General features: G+C 36.2%; 1 protein-coding gene across 11 annotated transcripts in view; it reads right to left on the reverse strand.

The window, feature by feature from the left end:
* Window positions 1-539: 539 nt before the first annotated feature.
* LOC123311426 (muscleblind-like protein) overlaps window positions 540-22,989 on the reverse strand; it is a 234,452-nt gene continuing 212,002 nt past the window's right edge. For 10 of the 11 annotated variants that reach the window (XM_044895369.1, XM_044895362.1, XM_044895367.1 and 7 more), the window contains 7 exons: window positions 22,815-22,895; window positions 22,357-22,539; window positions 15,493-15,603; window positions 13,888-13,929; window positions 7,786-13,378; window positions 5,854-5,938; window positions 540-5,313 (listed from right to left, as the gene is read on the reverse strand). In XM_044895369.1, coding sequence (XP_044751304.1) covers window positions 12,458-13,378; window positions 13,888-13,929; window positions 15,493-15,603; window positions 22,357-22,539; window positions 22,815-22,895 — 1,338 coding nt within the window. In that variant the 3' untranslated portion in view covers window positions 540-5,313; window positions 5,854-5,938; window positions 7,786-12,457. The remainder of the gene's footprint in view (window positions 5,314-5,853; window positions 5,939-7,785; window positions 13,379-13,887; window positions 13,930-15,492; window positions 15,604-22,356; window positions 22,540-22,814; window positions 22,896-22,989) is intronic. The other variant, XM_044895370.1, reaches the window with a different exon arrangement.

Here is a 22,989-nt window from a genome sequence, read left to right on the forward strand (position 1 = left end):
AGGCCAGCTAGTTGTCTTTTTCTAGAATTTTTATTGGTCTATCCTCACGTCTATATCAGAACAGAAAAGATACAGGTATTGGCCTGATCATTTCTCTCTTTCAATAAAATAGTCAGTGCTGCTGGTATTGCTCAGTCCATTTCTCTATGTCTATGGTCGAAGTCGATACGAGAGAATTGATTGTGGCGAAACAGGAACCAGACGAACTCTGCCTCCGCTGACATGATTGAAACCTCAGATATTCATCTGGACGTTTAGTCCAGAAGTTCGAGCATATGTTTTCAAATTGATTTCTGACAATTATGGAAGGTCAGAAATATGGGTTATTTAGGAATTCTAGTGCTCAGCTCTATGAAGAGACTACCCTCCCTTGCTCCAATTTTCTTCTGGATCCATTGAGTGTTTCACGATGTGCTTGTATCACATTTTCTAATATTTAAGATTGGATAAACTGATGTACGTCTACCCAAGTTTTATATTTTCCAAAAATGGAAATTTATAGGCCGCAGCAGGGACGTTAGGAAATGAAAGACGAGAAATAAATTTTCACATAATGATTTTATTAACTCTACTATATTCAGAAAATGAGGGTTTGATAAACCCTTGTTGTATGATCCAAAGATCATCATCACATCATTAGTTTAATACTATACCTAATTAAAAATAAACAATAATCATCAGTATTCATGTCTATAAGACATATTGTGAACGTGCAACCTTGATGGAATGACAGATCGTACACGTCATTCCGCGAATCGAGTGTTTTTATTCTCACCAAAACGAAGAAATATGGCACAAAAACAAGAGAAACGAATTGAACAAAAACGGGCTTGCTCAGGCAGATATCACACGTTCCATCAAGATCCAGTTCACGCAATCCATCAACCGATATGTAGAAGGGTTTAAAATAGCAGGATCGAAACAACAAGAAAACCGAGAAAAATATTCCCAAAGTATCTGAAAAAGACACGTATCAAATGGCCCCTTCACGAAGGATTGACTCAGTCCTCCTACACATCAGTTCTTTATTCAATAATAAGGAGAATATTTTAGGATATAATGACAAAAAGTGGAAGTTTTCATGCATATATTTTCATAGTTTTGTCACATATACGTTAAATAGTACCTTACTTAAATATTCATATATATTTATAATTTATATAATAATCTTTATACCTTTCGAAAAATAATTTGTCAATATTTCATTTCAAAATTTGTTCTCCTTATTTCTGAACAACCTCGCCTTTATTAACAGGATTATTGTGAGAATTATATAAAACAATTGTTATACAAAGACATACCGAAACCAGCTCATCTGCTTGGAGTATGTCGAAAAAATTATCGTTAACGAGGAACTTAGATGAGGTGATTTTCTGTAACTACCCAAACTATATTATGCCCCGGGAAACGAGCTACATAATATCCATGGGTCCAATATATAAATTAAAAACTACTATTTGCTTCATGATGTGACTTGAATAAAATTACAAATATATCACAAATTGTTGTTGATAAAATGAAGGAAATAAGAACCCCTATGTTTATTACAATCGAAGATATATATATTTATATATAATTACAAATATTCGTACTGAATTTCATCAAACGTACAAAAAATGTTCATATAACATGGCTCGCAAAAATTCATTCAGTTATTTCAGGTAATTTCATTAGATGTTTTAAATATTTGCATTTTAACAATCTAAGTTTAGGAATAGCCTGTTTCGTATCTACAGGCCAAGCCCAAATCACTCAAAAGTTCAGAGTAAGAAAATCCCACAGAATAACCATGATGTCGTTGAAAGTGACATATTAGAATATCAATGATGACTAACAATTTAACAGAGAATAAAATGAGGAGTAAAAATAATCCACTTCCATATAAAAGTCGGATAATAAACATAATAACAGTGTGGAAAAATCCAAAACAAATTCGTTGCACCTTATCACTTCCGTTTATTTTGCAATTTGCATTTTAGAGCCATATATTGCAAATTATCAATGGACATATTTTCGAAATACGTAATGCCAAAAAAACCACAGCGAAACACCTCTAACCAGAGGTTTCTTTCATTAAAAACTTAACATTCCAATATGTCATACAACATTTATTACAAAATAACAAAAATAATAAAAATCAACAAAATACATAAAAATATAAAAATATATTCAATTTCAAAACTACCTACACGATATTGACAGGCAACAGGTTTTATAATCAGTTATAAAATAACAATATTCACGGATAGTAGAACTTTAATTTTCTCTGTTGCAAAGCTCGGAATATATCGGCATTAGCAAAAAAGCAAATAGCACAAGAATTTGGAAGCGAAATGCTTTTTACAAGTGCATGAAGACTGTTGTATCAAATCTAATTCTCTTCATGTCGGATCTTCAAGCTTCAAGTACGAAATTATAAATTTTAAACACTCAAACTTCTGCCGGCCTCAAAAAGCTAAAACGAAAACCAATTTTGCCTTCACATCGACGTATAATGCCTGAATAATAGAACGTTTCGTAGGATAACATCAAACAAAGCTTAAATTCACGTAAATGCCAAAAAATCAACGCCAAAAAATATATTGTCAGGATCATATGAAATTTCAACTTGGTGTTTTTATATCCGTTTGTAGCATCTGCCTTCGCTTTTATTGAAGAAAAAATCCATATATAAATTTGTCGTCAAACTGTGTAAAAGGTATTCTGAAACTTGTTTGATTCAATTATCATCAACAACAACTATACAATAGATAATAAAAATTTTAAAAAACTCATTTCGAGGAAACCGCGGTATGATTCAAAGAGTAGTAAATATGGAAGCCAAAATGGATTAGAATGTCGTTTTCCTCTTCGTTATTTCACTAACAGTTTTTAAACAATTTGTCATGATTTCGAAAGTGATTCAATAATAAGCTAAGCATACGATGAAGCTGAGGGATTTCACGAAAAACCATAATGTAATAGAGGTACTTATCAAATTAGTGTCACAAAACTGTGGGTCATTCTACAATTACATAGGGTATTAGGAGACGTAACGCTTGATCTAGGGGCATGCAAGATAATGTAACTTTATATGTTAGAAGAAATTATTCTAGGTTAAGCTAACTATGGACTACGAGTACAATAATAATATAGCAAGGGTTCACTTCAATTGTCTTTGAGATTGTACGACTTATCCAACTACCACATTTTCATTCAATTCAGTCTGTAATCGGGATTGAAATTCTCGAATCTCGACAACTCTTCAAACGAGAAGAAGTCTTCCAGAACGTTTGGTGGGGTAGAGAGATCGATTCTGCGGAGATCTATGCTCGAAAATGTAGTTGGGTAAACCGAGAACCAGCGGGGTGTGGCAGGGGGTCAGAAACAGCGCAATCCAAAGAACAGCTAATGCAGCAAATACAACGCAAATTAACTATACAAGCAGATCAGAGACCCGATGATTGTGCTCTGTCGAGTGAGATCTCTCACTATAACATGTACTAAGTTTTGGGCCCGGATTGAGTTGGCGCTGAACACGTGCAGATTTTTAATCCATTTGAAGACGATCGTCTGCGTAGTGTTCAAGAGAAACTCAATCCTTTGGAAAACGTAGCAATGGTATTAAGGGGAAAGACTTCGATAAATGCTAACATTAGCCCAAGAACATCCCATTGAAGGATAACTGTCGAGCTCTAAACTCTAAACGCCCAGTTGATTGTCCAAGGCAAACTTTCAACTTAGCGTAGGAATTTTATCAAAATTATTTATAATCCCTTGGGCTCTTCGTCGAATATGCTAGGATTTACCAGTATAATACTAGACAGACATAACGAACAACTCTCAAGTTCGAGTTATTTCGAATGTGTCAATATTACTTATGTACAACTTTTAAATACTTCAGCATACATATACGGATCGACTAATATCACAACTGACATCTTACCCATTGATACCATCAATTTGGAACTTTTACTTATAAGTTAAAGAGGAACATTTGACTCAATTTCAATACTCAAGTTTTCTATTCGAAATATAGACACGTTTCGAAAAAAAGCCGTTCCGTACCCTTGCATTATTCGAGTGTCAAGTTAAGTAGGAAGATATGAAATTTTTTTTTAAAAATCAAGAAGAAATATTGTTACGTATCAAAGTTGTAGATTCGTGTTCTATTTGAAATCTGGACGTTGATCACATATATATTTTAATCGTACACAAACTGGCGTCCCAGTTCGTTTATATTCGATGAATACAATTTGAGTATTAAAATCTCTGTATTTCCGATTGTCACGTGGAAAAATAACGTCACGTTAACATCAGCTATGGACTGGCTGCTAAATTTAATTTTACGAAAAATGATAATTTTATTCCCGAAACGGGAAATGCACCTATGTTTCTGTTAATTTCCTAAGATTAATATTGAAGGGACACTACTTAAAAAAAACCTACATACTCGATTTTGACTAGACCAATATCTATCATCAGCCCAAGGTTCGTAATATAACCATTCTCTTCCGAAAACCATCCAGGCAACATGATCGAAGTTATATGTTAATTAGTTAGTTAGTAAAAAATAAAATAATAATCTTTCAGATTTAGAATATGTCACACTTCAAAGTATCCAACACCCATTTAATCACAGCAAATATAAGAACGTCAAAAAAAAACAAGTAACACAGTGATTTGATCACGTCGGAACTAACACGAAATAAAATCGTTCCAGATTAATCCTAGTCGACTATTTTCATGGCCCTCTGCCCGAGGTCGATTTCCGCGATGGTTAACTGAAAACTCGGAGGTGACTGGTACCGTTGTGACGTCAGAAAATTATCTGAAGGAACTTTAAGCCGATTCGTTTCAAACGATCTGGATGTAAAATTAAGGTGTTCCAGTACCGGAAGAACCATGACAATAGTCAATTCGTTTTAATAGTTTTAATCTGATTTTTTTTCAATTGGGTCGCTTTTTAAGTGGATAAAAATGACGAAATAACAATTTTCCTCGGTCACATTGGTTTACACTCACTTTGATAATACCTTACTTAATCGCTACATCATTAAAACGAAAACTTAATATAAACAAGTATTTCTGTCATCAACTGACGGATCTACATTATCAATATGTTTTTCAATATCATACAAACTTGACATAAATAAAACGGTTCGGTGAGTCTCATTGTGACTGACTACAAGTAAGAAGACAGGGCGGCCATAACAGGCGCTGGTGGTAGTGCAACTGGTATGTGGTAGTATTTACACACTGTCCGAGAACATTGGCCTTTTGCTGCATCTCTACATACTGCCACTCTGTAATTCACTACTTCCACCCCTTCTCCTGAGAAAATTAAACAATATAAACCACTATTACTACAACTATTAAGAGTACAAAGAAGTTTTTCTATCCTATTCGTTCATACACTTGATCGGTAGACAAAATACGAAAAACCGTCGAAAAAATCCTCCTTGAAATAAACTCGTAAAACCATCTATGACCATCATGTAATCTTTACGTTTTGTTCCCTTGACAAAAAATCCGATGAAATCAGTTGAAATTCAAAAAACGACACGCCACTGTTAATTTTCAATCGTGAATGCCCACTCGGATGTTGCGCCCATGTCCGAGGCGTTCCCGAGCTATCCTTTCGAAAGCATGATCGGCGTTAGTCGTATAACGTTAGACGAACCTCGTAAATTCTATGATTTCCTCTGAAGACTTTTAACATTTCGAACATTTTGACGTTAATTTGACAGCTTTCGTCGACCCGTTTTGTGGATTACTTTTAGGGAAAAGGTGTAAACTTATTTTTACTCTCAATATTCAGCATGAACGAGACAGAAGCGATTCACACCGAGAAAGATTATAAAAATTCCTCACCTTCCTGTAGATGTACAAATTTGCAGGCTTGCCGGTTACATAGGCCACGATTAAAATCTTGGCACACCGGGAGGGTGTCCAGTAACTGAAAAAATCAAAGAAATGCAATAAATACTTTGAACGCAAGACGAAACAAATTTGGTTTAAATCGAAAAAGAAATTTTGAATAGGTTTACACTTCTTTTCAACTGAAAAATAGCAGACAGAAAGCACTACTATAAATCTATCGAATAATTAGATGTTTCATCCAAAAATTTCGTCGATGCACATGCTAATCATTAATTTCTAAATGGTCAGTGTTATTAGTTCAATTTCTCGGATAGATGTTCAATCATTCTGCACCTCCAAAGACTGCAATTAAAACTTCCAACTCAAATTATTCGATATGAAAGATAAAGGAACAACAGGTAGATAAGAGATTTCAGTTCATACTTCATCTGAAGCAACAAATTGACATAAATATAACATATTACTTCAACAAAATGGCTGTTACTGCTAGAAGCTAAGGCGAATAATCTGGGAATTTGACATGAATAAATTTTGAATGGCAACATCCCTTTCTCGAAATGCTTTTATGCGAAAAATTAATAAATATTTCCAGATATCAGCAAAACAAACATAAGCCAATTGCAGCAAGAGGTCAAAAACCAAAAAGCAGTGTTAATAACAAAAGTTGTGTGTAATCTTACATGCAGAATGTTTGAAAATCTAATAGTCTTTTCACTTGAAAAGCCATGAAATTTCATTAATTGCTCGCAATTGAAGAGTGAAGCAAAACTTTCTAATTTAGTTCATGAATACCATTTATCCAAGAAAAAAGGCAGCTTTGAAAGATGCGAGCATATCCTTCAAACAGATATGCTCGCATAGGAAATGGAAGACAAATAAGTTACAATGTTAAAATCATCACAAATGAACAAAGAATAAACGGACACAAAACTTTCACGATCGACAGTAATGAAAACTGAGTCGAAAAAAAAAACACACATAAAAAATGAAAATAAAACGGTTAAATGATATTAGTGGATTAATATTTAAACAACATTGTAACTTATTGTTTTGTTTTCATGCATGCTGTTCCACATAAGCCTGAACTTAATTGAATTATAAATAAGGGTTGAAATACAAACACATAAGCACACATTTCATGGGAATTTTAAGGGCGACTGGAGACATTGATGAATATTCTAACGACTTTTGAGGTTCTACTCGAATTATTCTGTATATAAACGTGCAATTAAAAAATAAAGATTCTAGAAAAAGATTCTATTCGTTACTATTTTGTTTCGAATTTGGGCTATCGTTCGTGCTGACATATTTGATGGGGGATGTGAATAAAAAAAAAAGTTTACAGAAGTTTTCTTGGAAAATTGATGATCTTTTGAAGATTTAAGCAGAACATTAATGATATACATAACATAACCAGCTTGAACGAGTATAAACAAATGTAGATCAATATATTATACAGGGTGAGTCTTTGGATCGAACAAATATTTTAACACTAGATTCTTGAGGTCAAGAGAAACACTTTTTCCTTATTAACTTTTTAAAAGATCCACAGATGTGAAGTATAACAGATTTAGCTAGTTATTCTGAGGGTAATTTTGTTTTTCCAGGGGTATAACATTTTATCAGGGCCGAATCAGAGAAGATGGTATTGAAAAAAGTGTTTCTCCTGAAATCAAGAATCTACTGTTAGAATATTTGTACGAGTTAAAGACTCCCCTATGTATTTCTTCTGGGATGATGTTTTGTTGTTTTCAGCTTTAACAATAAAATTACGACAGCGATAAGGAGAAAGAATATGGCGCTTTAAAAAAAGGATGAAGAAATGTGTTATGTGTTTCGTTCTTTACAACCCTTCATGGTACCCCATCGTTTTTCAGCTAGCTATGTAGTACAGCTTACATGAAGTTTAACATACGTGAATACCTGTCCTTGTTCGTCAGTGTAGATCACAAAGGGGGCGTTTTGGGGTACAGACGCACCATTGTCTATGACGGCGACATGCAGTAGTGCAGCAAGCCAGCAAAGTTATCGCAGCCAATCAGCAATACGATAACATAACAGCCATAACGTCACCCACCATACACCAGAGCCGTGATTGTGTTTTGTTTTTGGAATGAGGTGTTGTTTTTTTTACGGTATACAACAAGAAAGGCAATCGAAAGAGATCACGATGCATTTTCCATGAAATAGAAGATTTTAGTATGGTTTTCGTGGTGTCCGGTGGGTCCCATAACCATATATTGACGTACAGGTTGTCAGTGTACGCAAAATAATTTTTTATGTGGGAAGGACAAGTTCATTTTTTTTTTTTGAAGAGTTGATTTCGGGTTTTAGGAGGAGAAAAGATCCAGGCAAAATTCAGACAACGAAAGCATGAAACAGAACGAAGCAATAAAATCAATAAGTAAATAGATGCAAAATAGGTACGACGATGCAATCTCAAATTTTAAAATTTCCATAGGTCCAGTTCCATTAATATTTAATGCCCTCATTAAAATTTAAAACATTCTTGAAGGCAATAATGGAACATTAAATCTCGACTGAACATCCTGCAACTGGACGTATGGAAGTTAATGTTAGAGATCTTTGTCTCCTTAGCATCAATTCGTATAGGTTCTTTCTGAAACACATGATATTGGACCTGATGGTCACTCGAACAACGAATGATATCGAATTATCAATTGAGTTTCACAAAAAAAATGAGATTACACCAAGTTAAACAATTAAAGAATAAGTGCACAATATCCTCCCGAATAAACCAACTATTACTCATAAATTAAAAAATTAAATAACACTTTCTGTCGAGACGTATTTCATTAAAATTTGCCAGTTTCAATTTGAGGGATACTGCACACTCGAAAACTTGTTAGTGGAACTCACAAGTCAAGAAAAAAGTTAAACTGAAAAACTGAAAACTTACTTACAATGTAGATTTGCTAATTACCTAACGTATAAGCAATAAAGCAAAATACTGTTAAAATATAAGAATGATTAAGAAGCTGTTAAGTGTAGTACAAATTCGGCGATACTACAAATTAGTCTATGCTGCTGGGTTCTGCAAAACAACATATTGAGTATGAACTTGAAATACTATCAGTATAAAAATATTCAATAGAGTGTTGTATTATCTAAAATATGAAGAATCTACATAATTTTACTTACTACAAAGCTTGACAGATTTTATGGATGGGATAAATGGAGAAAAGATATATTCATAGCTTCTGAAGAAACACTGCATAGCGATACACACGTACAATAGGGGTGTAACTTTTCCCACACTCGTTATTTCAACTTTTCTCAATGTTTTTTTCTTAAAGGTAGTTGTGCTTTCAATTGCATAAACCTTTTGTGCAGAAGGAATGAGTTTTGTTATTATTCTGATTTTCAGATCAGATTCTTTGTTTACTTCTCTTTGAAACACCAGATATGCTGAGTAGGACCAGAAACTACACCACTGAAAGTATCAAGATTCGAAAGTAAATATCCAAAAAAACTTGTAGAAGCAGCTATCGATAACATGGAAATACTCTCACGATGGAAAATCAAATAAAAATACGACAAAAAAGTTCGATGAACTTAAAATAGCATAGTGATAACACAGAAAGCGAAATGTTCAATAATCCTACTCAACATATCGAAAGTTCATTTGTTCTGTACAAGTATTACTCGTGTCGAAAGGAAAGAAGGGAAAGCTTGCCAGAGACAAATTATTTTTTGTGTTAAATTTCTCACTTCTGAGAATATTTTTGTTTATATCTGGAATTTGTGAAGAATTAAATGTTAAATTTTCACTGATTGAACAATATTTGATGTGTCATTCTGGATTTCGAGAAGCGAGTGTTAGTTTCATGAAGCAGTTTATAGGAAGGTGACCTAAGAGAAAAAAAATACAAAAAATAAAATGTGTGGCAAGCGAAGGGAGTTCTACAGCCTCGATAGAACTTTTGGATGTATAGTAAGCGAAATAAGAGGTTCATAATAGCATTTCTAGCATCAGCATGTCTCTCTGTTCAATTCTTTGAAAAATCATTTTTAATTTCTTTAACACGAAATTTTTTCCAGCATCATTCATCGAAAATAATATCAAGTGAAGAAGACAAGATCAAATTCTACCCCATTACCTCACTTAAGCCATAGGAAACCAATCACACAACTACAATCTGGAGCTTATCAACATTAAAAAAAAGATTTAGAAAAAAAATTCATCGAAGGAATGAAAACGAAGTAATCGATAACCTGTTTAGAGGAGACATTTTTTGAGCTGCGAGAGATAATGAGAAATGATGCTGATCGGCTAAAATCGAAGTGGAATACGGGATATTCTCGGAAATAAAATAAGCAAATGATTAATAAAACAAAGATCATGCATTTTCAAGCATTATTATTACAAATAGTGGCGTGATCATAATTTCATACACCTCAGGATTAGAACAAGTACATTACACAATAAAATAATACAAATATGGAAACAGTTGTCACACCATGTGGTGAAAGTAACCCACACCTCTGCAAAGCGTGATCAGCAGCCCGAAAGGCACTACATTATTGTAAGTTAAGTTCATAATGGTTGGCGGCTGATAACGCAAGTTATATGAAGACAGAGAAAAGCTGATTCGGTTTTAAAACTATGAGAAATAGTAGTGGAAATACTGATAATAAAAAGCAGCATGAATTAGGCCGTGATGCGTATGGTGTACTAGCACGAGGATACTTGATTTCTCGTCTATTTTATGCAAAACTTCGAAGCATTTTACCGAAGCTAAATAATATCAGGAGTACCATCGAAGCCTAATGTATGGGTCTTTCCCTGCCCTCACATAACTTTATTCTTCTTATCGAGTGTACTACTGCAAACTCTAACCTGTCTCTTACAGTTAAAACCTACTCAAAAATGCAAACAATTCCATTAGTATCTTACGCTTAATGGATTTGAATAGTCACTAAATTGAACATGCATCACATTTCCGTACAAGTTTGAATAATAGTATACAATTTATGTGAAATATTTAAAGTTTACTAATAAGTAGTAAGACACATTTTATATTCATACTATATGTAAATATGTGAATATTCAAATTTTATCTGATACATCACAAAACTTACTAGCCTACGCTTTATTACACAAACTATTCTCAAAGATACTCTCTACCAACTCGAATAAAACTTGACATGAAAATAGTCACATTTAAAAATATTCGTTGAATCTTCTGAACTTCTAGCTTCTTTCAAATCTGACTGAATATAAAAAAATATTCGTTTTGCTAACGTGAGGATTCTCCCACAAGTCAAATATGTCAACGATATTTGTGCTTCGAGATCAAAACCAGGAAGACAAAAACAACCTCTCTGAGAGGGGAACACACTGTAAACTAACAAGTGGCCTTCGGAAACTAAGTGTCGTAAACTGGGAATTTACACTGGAGTCACCAACCCAAAAAGAAGTGATTCCGCCTTCAACCTCTTCAATTAAAACTGCAACGTTCTTTCATGCAAACAAGTACTAGACTTAAGCCCCATGCAGAAATGGACTCACAGAAATCGGTAAAAACTAACTACTTTTCATCTTCTGAGGGTAACCTTGACGTCTTTCTGATATATTATATTGATATCATGACGTTTCTTATATGTAGCAAAATCCGCAAATAGGTTAATTCGAAGACTTGAGGTAGTTTTCTCATGAATTAATCTTTGTTAATATAGTAGCATGAAATTGATCAATGCTGCCAATTTGTGCAACCTTGTGCGTAAAAGAATATACTTTGGGAAGTTCATCAAAAGTAACTTTTGGTGAAGTTTTTGAAGCGGTAGGATAAAAATCGACAAAATCCTCGTGCGGTAGGTACGTCAGTCGAAATAAATTCCTTTTGGGTAGGTTCACAAACCAAGATTTAACCTACAGCGATGGCACTTCTAAAGGAAAAACGGTAATATGTACTACCTACCATGCGGTTTAAAAGGATACCCAAGAGGAGATATAATACGATGTGTCCATGCAATAATTCTAACAAGTACAAAATATTATGAAACCATATAATATAAAAATACATATTACTAACTCCTTACATAGCAAATAGACAGTATTCTAGTTTGTAAATAATAATGACCAGAGTGTTAGGATGGGAGTTGGCGTTGCGAGACAGCAGATGTGAGGATATCACAGTTAGGAGGCACTCGCTTGTTTTCAAAGATCGCTCAAAACTATTTCTGCCCACGATGACTCTCTGATTGTATCAATTTTATATGGAAAGAATGGCGTCCGGTTGTCGAGCTACGAGACGACGCCAAACGTTCAGCGTCCACTCGCAATACGAGAACCAAGCTCACAGGGCGAATGCGCGATTGATGAAATCGCACCAAAAAAAATCTTGTAATAACTACTGATGACTAGAATGGGATAGGAAGAATCAAATCGAATCCAAATTCAAAAATTTAATGGGACTATGATACAATTTAAAATTATTTAAAAATTATTACACAAAACGATTCATAATAATAATAATATTAGTATAATTTCGACGAAAACAAATTTATACAAATTTCAACTATAACACAAATCAACAAAACAATGATAACAAAGTGGCGTGTTTCGAACGGATTAGGTAGTCTTGAGTTTTTTGTACGGCTGTAGGACTACGTTGTTATTGTTGTTTTGGGCGGCGGCCGCAGAGAGATTGTTCGACGTCGGGACGTTCGATATCGAGGCGGCCGAGACTGGTACTTGGTACTGGGCGCCGATGAGGCTAGCGTTCATAACGGGAGCAGCACCAGCTGTTGGATAGGTTGCCCTGACGAGGGAGTACGGATTTAGAAATGTGGGCGGCGGTCTTGCAAAGTTTAGTAAATTAGTCTGGTTTAGGGCTGCGTATGGATTTGTTAGGCCGAGATTTAGACCGGCCGCGCCAAAGCCCAAGGGAAGACTGGGATACCTGGCGAGCGCGGGCGGCGGCACGGAGAGCGCCTGCTTGTTCAGCGATATGCCCGTGTAGTTCATGGGATTCAGCGATAGCGGTACCGCGGTTGCGTAGGTCGGCGTCGCCAAGGTGGCGGCGTACGACTGCGTGGCCGCAACGGCTGCCGCGTAATTCGAGTTCGCCTGGGCCTGCGCGAACTTTACGGCTTTCGCGTAGTTCTGTTGAGCGACCTCCTTGGCAAGCGCGGCGGGATCGGGAACCATGGACTGTTGCTGTTGTTGGGTGTAGGCGGATACGGTGTAGGGAGCGGAGGCAGAGGTTGCGGTCGACGTCGAAGCAACTGGTATGGGATTATCGCTTTCTTTGGACAGTTGGCTAGCGACCGAGGTGGTGGCGGGTATTTGCTGATCTGAGGGAGGAATGGAGGAAGCTGCGGGAGAAGCGCAGGCTGCGGGGGCGGGGGAAGTAGAATACTCACATGATACGGGCACGAATGGCTGTTGGAGTTGCATTAGCTGTTGGTATGTAGTCGCGTTCGGCTGATAGACGGGTACGCCAGATTTGTCGGTCGCCGGTCGCTTGTATGGCATCATGCCCGGGAAAGGCTAAAAAAAATCAAAACAATTAGATAATCTAAATTAGACACGTTAAAGTTCAACAACTATCGACATAATCGAGTCCATAGCATGCTCTCCATTGAGCCTTATAGCACTCGAAGTCAATCATAAAGTATATCTTTTTCATAACTTCGAGAAAAGTTTTGGCAAGATTCCAAAGAATCTCCTAAAAATTGATTAACCAAGGTTATTTTTGCTACAATCCATGAACGCTTTTCATGATTCCCAGTGAAACAAATATTTATAACATTATCTCCCTGAGTATCCTAAGAATAGGAAATAAAACTATCAATAGGTCTCCGCTTTTAGTTAACTTCGACAAAAGCCCAAAAAAACTCAACGTTTCGCTGTTGTTTACATAAATTGGCTGACGGTTCATCGAATAAGAACCCCGTAAATTTTCAACAGATTCTAGAATAATTTGAATTGTGAAGTTCAATAACCATATAAAGTAACAAAATTCAGAGATATTTGATAATAAAAAACCTCATACTTACGAAGTTTTCGTAATAAAAAGAACCAACAGATTTCATATCCATCTGAAAAAAACACGAAAGAACAATTAAATAACGAAGAGAAATGACAAAATATATAAAAAAGACTGATATTAAACATTTCGTCATGAATTAGAACAGTGACATTTCACATATTCATCTTAAGGTGTTAATGAAACTTTTACGGCAGTTACGTTGTTAATGTAGTTGCTAGAATGTTGCGAGAAGTGAAAAAATTGTGGCAAAATTCAAAATATAGAATCTCACGAAAATCATGCACACAAACACCAAAAAGAAGCTGAAGCTCAGATTAGACGGAAGCTGACACACGACGAGAAAAATAATCATTGTCGGAATATTGTTAAAGCCCAAATTCTTAAGCCCTCACAACATGCTAACAACCGAATGGGGTAGAGGTTCTCATTCTACCTTATTTATTTGCACTGACTTGTAACAGCCTCTTCAGGTGGTATAAACACATTACTCTCAAAAACGGCGAGAACAGTGAAATAGCAGGCAGAGTTAAATCGAAAAAAATTGGGTATGTGCTGATATGTGGATGCTGCGTATATAAAAATCGACTCTTAAGGCATTGTTGTGGCTCCTCACTATGACCTGCGCGCGTAGATAAAGTCTAGGTTCAATATCACAATTGCAAATACTGATTCAGCGAATTCTGATAATCCTTTAGTTATTTCGAATAAGCATACTTTCATGGATTCATTGCCTTTTCAAGCGAAGTTCAAATCTTTCCTAAAACTTCTAGGTAGAAATCAACATTAAAAAAAAATTCTTTAGACGTCTCAAATTAGTCCGAAACTTGCGTCAAGATTGCGTCATTATTAGGAACAATAGAATATGTTAAAATTTGCAGTTGTGAGAAAGGTGACATAAGCTTCATCTACAAATATAGCTATTCATAAGACTGCTGCATATTGACACAAAACAATAAGGTTCTCGGGAAGAGCTGTTAAGTTTTCTTTTCAATCTATCATTGTTTAATATTCATTCATGTTATGTGAGGTAACTGAAGAATAACATCTTGTATATTATTCCTATTCTCGATGAATAGGTGCAAGAACCCCATTGTTTACCGATCGTTATGCAAGAAAAGCACTGGAATGTAGTTTGAAGGCAAATCAATAGTAACAAATCATAGGTTACAATGCAAACCCCTACCCTGTGTGTTGGTTTGAAATATGCTCTAAAAGAATCTGTGATTATAGCAGATCGCGAACACAACATTTCAAACCGAACTCTGAAAACTCAATTTATTCTATATTTTTCATTAAAATTTCTCCGTATATTTTATCCGGATAAATTTCCGATTCTTCTTCTGATCATAACATAACGTTCAAACGAATTTCAGTCGGTACCATCGTAGTAAACATGGAAAAGAACTAACAGAACCTCGAATTCTTTCTTTAGATCTTATCGAAGAAAAAAAAAACACAAAGATAGGTGTGAGTAGATTCAAAGCTTAAAATCGAGAAGCTGAACATTAGGATTTCGCTTACTGGTTACTGGCAAGATGAAAATATTGTGTTCGCGGTCTGTACAGAGCAGTAAATGTATAAGTGACATGCAAAGCAAGGCGCATGATGGTACCAGTAATAAATCAGCGTCAGCGGCCGAGGGCTCTCTAGGCCTCTTCTTGCCTATTTCGAGGGCGGTTGCTGCGGCCTGATGAGGGGCCAACAATGGCGAAACGGCGGCAGGCTATTAGTAGTAGAGCAGCACAAAACCAAGCCAAGGCCAAATCCGCCGGAGGCAGGGTAAATAAAACAAATTGGCACAAAATTAATACTCTGTACATAGGCGAGTGTTAATGTGAATCGGTGAGACTAGGAGAAGCTGTATCAACTACGTCTGAGTGGCGGTAATCATAAAAAAAAATGATTGGTTGAGAGGTATGTGAGAGGGACTGGTAAAATATCAGGATATCAATCTTGTTTTTGAAATGGCAATCCAAATTCTTCTATGATTATTTTTGAAGTGTATATCAAGTTACGTATGAGTATCAAATGTCAAATTCTCATTTGTTCTTCTCAAAAAGATATTCAACTGAAGGAATCTGATTCAATAATTCAGGCAGTCTAAAAATGGGTCGTCTATAGGTATTTGAATGAGAATAATTGAAGGGGAAGACCAAAACAAATCGATTAGGAACGTTCGGAAAATCATAAGACCACTCAGACACTAACTAGGTAAACATTTATAAGCTTTCAAAAAAATTATCATCATCTCGAGAATGTTCATTGTGGAAATATTAATAATAGTCTGGTGGAATGGAGCACACTCCTCGTATAAAACCTGAAAACGAAGCTTACTCTAGTGAGACGTATATATATCAGACTTTATGATACTTGAAAAGTTGAAAGTTTGAGACCCGTGACTGACCTTTCGTTTCTCCCCACGTTATACAAGAACTTTCAAATGGCCTTTTTCTCAGCGTGGAGTTAAAACGTCTGTCTGTTTTATAGATGTTCGAAAACTCCTCTTCGATCGATGCTGAGGCCAACTTACAACGTTGCTATAAATTGATTATTTCATGTACTATGAACAGATTGCTCCAAGATGACTTTCGACATTGAAATATGCCTAGATATAAAGCTCAACGCTTTCACCATCTATGTGATGATTGGTGTTAATCTTCGATTCTGAATTATACCTGATCTGAGTTCTAGATGTGAATGGAAAATAGGAGTCGCATAAAATCTGATATATAAAGCATCGATCAATATGTACAATGCAAGTGAGTAGATATCTTTTTCGAATAAGCCGGTCGGTGAATGCTGAATGAAGCTTTGTTCAGTAGATCATGCAGTATTGGACCACTGGCTGAAAGAAAATCAAATTTGAGCAAATATTTCTACAATAGACCATATTTACACTTATTGACCTGCTTTCTCTGTGGGATAAGGGATTCTTTCAAATTTGCATAAAAGGGAGGGACAGAGTGAATTCAACAAAATGCATTCGTTTATCTGCACCTCATCGAAGGATTCCGATATCCTTCCTTTTAATTACATTGTTAAACAAATGAGGAAAAACTTATGACTGAACGAACTCTCCGGATGACTAGAAAACCAAATGCATCTTCGATTCAACAAGAAGTGATATTGTCTCATTTTTAAGGGTATATTAAGAAGGAACCCTAACACGTTCAGTAAGTACAGCAGTGCTGCAAATCATACACCTAAACACAAACATCTACCACGAAACGGTATCAACAATTAACATGCAGAAGAAAATATATCAATCAAGAAGCATTCTCACAATGAACACGTTTCAGGTTAGTTCAATTTGTCAATCTGCAGCTCTTAATACAGCCACTTTGAGAACGCATTATAACAATTCAACCATTTTTGTGCCAGAGGAATAAAAAGTTCTCTGAATTCACTACAATCAAGTACCTGATTCGTTTTTTGCGCTTAAAAATTCGATCGAACGAGAAAAAGGATTATTTTGAACCATTATACATCTATAAAACAACCTTCTCATTAAAGAACTGCCAGTTTCACCGATCCATTGAGATAAGACGCTTCGAAGAAGCAAAGATATGTCTCAAGTAAATAATATTATCAAGTTTCCATGAGTGGAACTTCATTTTGAGGCTGTTTATCTGATTTGCGTTTTGTTTCGATATGTCAATGGTTAGAACACGAGCTAAAGAGTTAAGTTGTTCAGTTTTTGAAGGCAAATAATACATTTTCAACTGAAGTAAACCACAAATCTCTCATCCTTGATGTTGAAGCATTGAGGTTTGTTACAAACTTCCCTATTCCTTATCGAAAACAATTATTGTGGGTAAGCGAACGCGAATATAATAAAACTGAAAATTTCTTTTCATATGAATGAGGGATTTTTCACACCTGCAAAATATATGAACTGCAAAAATGACGACGCCATAAAAATCAGTATGAATTTCACCCTGATATGGAGACCGATATGTATTATGAATTGTTCAATCATGAAGATAATTGTTTCATAACATGTGAAACTTAGATCGAGAAGTTTTTGAACATTGACATTAAATTTTCATATCAATAAGACGTTTCATTGTGAAAATTTAGACATAGCAAAACCTTTTTCCTAAATCAGATGGAACAAAAATGAAAACCTATGAGAATTGTCCCCGCTATAAATGGCGTTACTTCACATGTTATAAAACGTGGGTTGTTCTCGTGAAATATCCTAAGATTTGACTCATATGTGTCTTTTGTGTTTGCATGTGGCAGATTGCAGGGTTCATAGCAAGGGACTTATGGCAGGGCACATGCTGAACTCGGAAGCTACTGCAGTCCAGCGTTACTGCTTTATACGAATTCATTTTCACGAATCCGACTGTGAATATCTCCTAAACGTCTATTTCACATAAAACCCATTAAGTATTCTATTCGTTCGTAAATTAATTCATTTCATTAACAATCACATTGAACGTACAGCATAACATAACTGTTTGAACTGGACTACCAAGCCAAGAGCAAATTTTTTCCATGCATCTTCACTAACAATTTGTTCGCTGTTTGATCTATATCAACTATCCATAGCTCAAAGCCACCAACATAGAGCAGGGATATAGAATATTCTATCAAACGGATGAAAATATTCAACGGATTTCCGAGAAAACCTCCATCAGAGGGATGCACTGCAATGAAATGATCAACCCTAGATGTTTCCCCAATTTTTTTTTCAATCCGGATGTTATTGGTTTATTCGAAACAAAATAACAAAAGCGATTAGCAGAGCTTTAAAAAATCGGAAAGAAAATCATAAACAGATCGAGTTTTCTTCTGAATCTCATGAAAATAATCGATAGTTCTCTCTTAGGTTCATCATGCAAGAACTTGTAACACGAATTTAGTCAGCTAGGAACAACATCCATATAAAGTTCATAAATTATCAGGAAAGAACATCGAAAGAACAAGGGAATTTCACGGAGGCACTGTTGATGGTACTCATTCGATCGTAAAAATGAATTTGACACATTTTGTATTCTAAAATCTCGATATCGAATTCGGTAAAGTTGGAATAGGACAGTCCATTTGGAAAAATAATTGAGAATTATTGATCCACGATCTCTGATTCATTATAATGGCCAACACAGCACTGGAATTTAAGGATATATGGATTACTCAACGAAATATAAACTTCTTATTCTACTACTTCAATTTTCTTTTTTGTAAATTCTGATTCAAGACTAAATTGGAAATTATCGAATGCCAAAACTAAAAAATACGAGATGCTCAACAAAAAACAGCGGTGGTTCTTTCAGGGTCTATTCAGCTATAAGAGCAAAAATAGTGTTTGAGTTGCACCTTCGAAAGAACGAGTACCATCATCAGACATGACCGCGAAACCCCAACAATAAAAATAAGCCATAAAATTCGTAGCAGCGTGCGTAGCCCTAAAATTGCGTAGCATACCGCGCTAGCCCGCGACTGTGCGGCCTTGATTTGGGCTTGGAGGTGCAGAGGGGGGTGGAAATAGCGGCAGGGGTCGCGGTTGCAACGGCCCTTGACTGCGTCCATGCAGACAGTGACAGTGCCGTCCTCGTTGGCAGTTACAGAGTCGGCGGGATGCGCGAAGCGGCATTCAGACTCGGCTCGCTTGCACGCCCCGCGCTGGTACTCGCGGCACACCTATATCAGGACAGGACGCACGATTGGATACATCGGTATAAAACAGCACGAGCCACCACTGCCTTCCTCGATGCGATAGAGGCTACACGCCGAGCGTACATTGCAAACTAGACGCCGAAAATCATCAACTCCCTTTCATTGGTCGCGATTTCTCGCACTCGGCCGTTGTCGGCCGAATTACACTCGGTCGGTGTCGGCCGAATCATACTCGGTCGATTGTCGAATTCCATCGATCCAAGAGAACGTATAAAATGGAACGAAGCATTATCACTCCTTTAGGTACAAACGTTAGGTCTATCGGTATATAACTTAGCCCATAAGGGATTTATTGCATGGCTTCCACGTCATTTCTCCTCATCTGACATCGTTGGAAATTGGGCGTTTCTGTGCTAGGAAAGCTGGAACATCCTATGAGTAAGATGATCAAATTTGTGCCAACAATAGCATGCTTCTGCATGTAGTAGGTAGCGTAGCTTGCATTCAAAACACAATAAATGTTACCTTCGTCATCTACTTTGCAAGAGGTAGGTTGTTTGATAGCCCAAGATAGTTTTATTCGAGTAACAGAAGATATAGTAGACTTTCTGCTCTGCCTTGAATTGCATCAAAACCTCACTTTGTTGTAGAATATTATTCCAGATCATCCTTCAAACCAGCGCCTTCAAGTACGTTACATTTTTCTCAAGCACTTCATGCAATTCTCAGATATGCCTGCTTCATTCGTTTTCCCAGAACAGTTTCTTCCTCGGTAGAATGTTTTCTCTTTTTAATATGATACTGTACTCAATCGCCTTTATGACTAGAACATTTTTCTTTCGAATGAACGATCTCAACGATCGAAAGTTAGTTTGTTTTGACATTCCCATTATCGCTGCGCCGCGCTCGGTATGAACCAATCTTCATCACAATTCGATCCCATTGTGCATCCCACAAAGAAGACATCAGCCATAGAGACCGGCTTCTGCATGTTCGACAGCGGAATCGCACAATTGTTTGACGTACCGACGACCTATTCACGAAACAATCGCAAAAGCGGCGCCCTCTGAGCATCGGAGAGGTTTCAATCCCGCCTCAAAACAAACGGGAGCAATTCTCTCCTCTTAGTCTGACGACGAATGAACTGGAGCTGATGATTCCATACATCGGGAGATTAATAGTTATGAAGTCACCGAGGCGGTGAATTCAATTTTGAAATGAACAAGTTCGTGTAGCACCTAACGCAAGGTTTGGGTAATTGATTATAGCATAACAGTTCAGCCGACAACTTGATATACGAGGTATTTACCACCGATAATTAATTAATGATGATTGAAATCCTTGTAGCAGACAACACTGCTATGCTATAATATTGAAGGGATCATATTGCTCTAGCAAAATGTATGGTATTTTGATAATTGGAAGGTGGCTACAGGTTCCAATGGAGCTAATAGATTGGTGATCACATTCTATGCAAGATCAAGTTCTGAAATGCACTATGACACACTTTCGAAAAAACAAACGTTTCAAAGTATCCCCAATTACTATGCAGATTGAGATGGGGAGGACCCACCAAGAAATTTTAATTCAGAGATTTTTCCGATGTTTCGTGGGATCCAAGTGTAATTAAGCAACTTTTGCGTTTCGGTCCCTTAATTTTTAATTTACCACAACGTTGGCTCTGAAATGTGAAGCAGGAATTCGTGGTTTCACCATGGATAGGTGGATTTTGAACAGTATAAAAAATACGGATCCTCAATGTTGGAAATATTCCAAATTTATCAGGTATCAGAGTGCATTTTCTACACGAAGAACAGAAATGTGATCACCAACTTGAAATAACCTTCTATCGAAAAAGCAGAGGATCTGATTGGCTATGTAAAGAGAAAAGAAGGGATCTAACTACATAGTTCGCATGGATAGCACACCGTGCACAAAGAAAACTCATCGATAGAAAGTTACAGGTGCTCTTAGGGTGACAAATGTAAAATGAAATAAAATTGTTCACTGTTCGCTTTGAATATATGTACATCGAAAAAATACTTTTCGTAAATTATACTATAATATTAAAAACATAAAGTATGCATAAACGGGAGATCAATTTTTACATCAGCTACGCCTTCTATACTATATTTCAGCTTAGTGTGTAGTGTGAGTGTAACAAAATCGTTTCTTCGAAACTAAATCTACGCACGAAAATGGTTTATTACAGGTCAACGAATGAAAAATTTGAAAAAGGGTAATATCAATAAATTCTGGAATATTCTACAGAAATCATGCTATTCCCAACTCAGGATGAATCGATATTTTCTGAGAGGAAGTTCAACGTTGACCTGCGCTGAAAGGACCGAACTTTTACCTTTGAGAATGTTCCAAATAAAAAATCTGAGTGAACTCGGAGTTAATCTCCTCGATAACCGATGAAGTATCTCGAAGAGTTGTTTCCTGTCTCCAATATTAATTAGATTCTGACTAATGAAGTTCGTATTCGGGGCAAAATCTCCCGGAATCTTTCCGAGAAATTTAAAAGATTCATTACTACAGCCGAATTCAATTGAACGAGACGAAAAAGTTTACTTCTTTTCAGTGCTTTTCGGAACAATCGATTAAATTGGCCCTGAGGCCGACATTTAGAGGAAATGAATCGGAATAATTGTAGCAGAGACGCTGAAATCTTATTTTTATTTTCAAAACAACACGATACTACGATCTAAACAACTTTAGGTATATAAAATACAATCGATTTTTCATGGTAAATACAAAAACATAATTGACAATAAATTTCAAGTTAAACTCAACGAAACTAATATAGGGGTAGGTGGTAGACCGGGTAAAAAAATATCGGACATACCTCTAATCTGTCGGTCCTTGGCATCTTTTGTTGCGTGACTACAGTCTGTGGAACCACACTCAATTGTGAGGCAACACCAGTAGGATCAGGGCCGACGATTGTGGGCATTATAGGTCCAGGTGCGAAGTATGGATTGTACGTGCTTCCTACTTGAGGCATTCCTGAGAGATAAGGGTTGGTAGCCTGAAAACAAAACGGAAGAAATTAAGCACAAGTTTCGAGAAAAAATTGAAGCTAACGCCTAAGCGCACTGAAACAAAGAAGCTCTAGATTAAATTGGTCTAATATACTCTCTATAAGTATGAAAAAACAATTCTTAGAGAGTAAATAGATGTGTGGGAGAACAGTGTCGGCTCTATCCATGGTATCTGAGCAGAAAATGTTCCAATATTTAAAAAAACTTATGGCAAAGCAAACTGGCAGAAGCTACTAAGGGTTAAAACGCAAGGATAATTTACCATAAGTGCATACTGTTCATCTAGAGACATGGGGATGTGCGGAAGGAAGGTCAGGGAAGCACTGTCTAATGGCGTGTCCACCTCCAAACAAAAACCAAATTAGTAAACACCAAAACCAAGAAAAAAAATTAATAACATTAATGAACACCTACATACATGCATGTCCAAGGTTAGC

This window comes from Coccinella septempunctata, chromosome 4 (assembly GCF_907165205.1).
Source record: "Coccinella septempunctata chromosome 4, icCocSept1.1, whole genome shotgun sequence".
Taxonomy (NCBI): Eukaryota; Metazoa; Arthropoda; class Insecta; order Coleoptera; family Coccinellidae; genus Coccinella; species Coccinella septempunctata.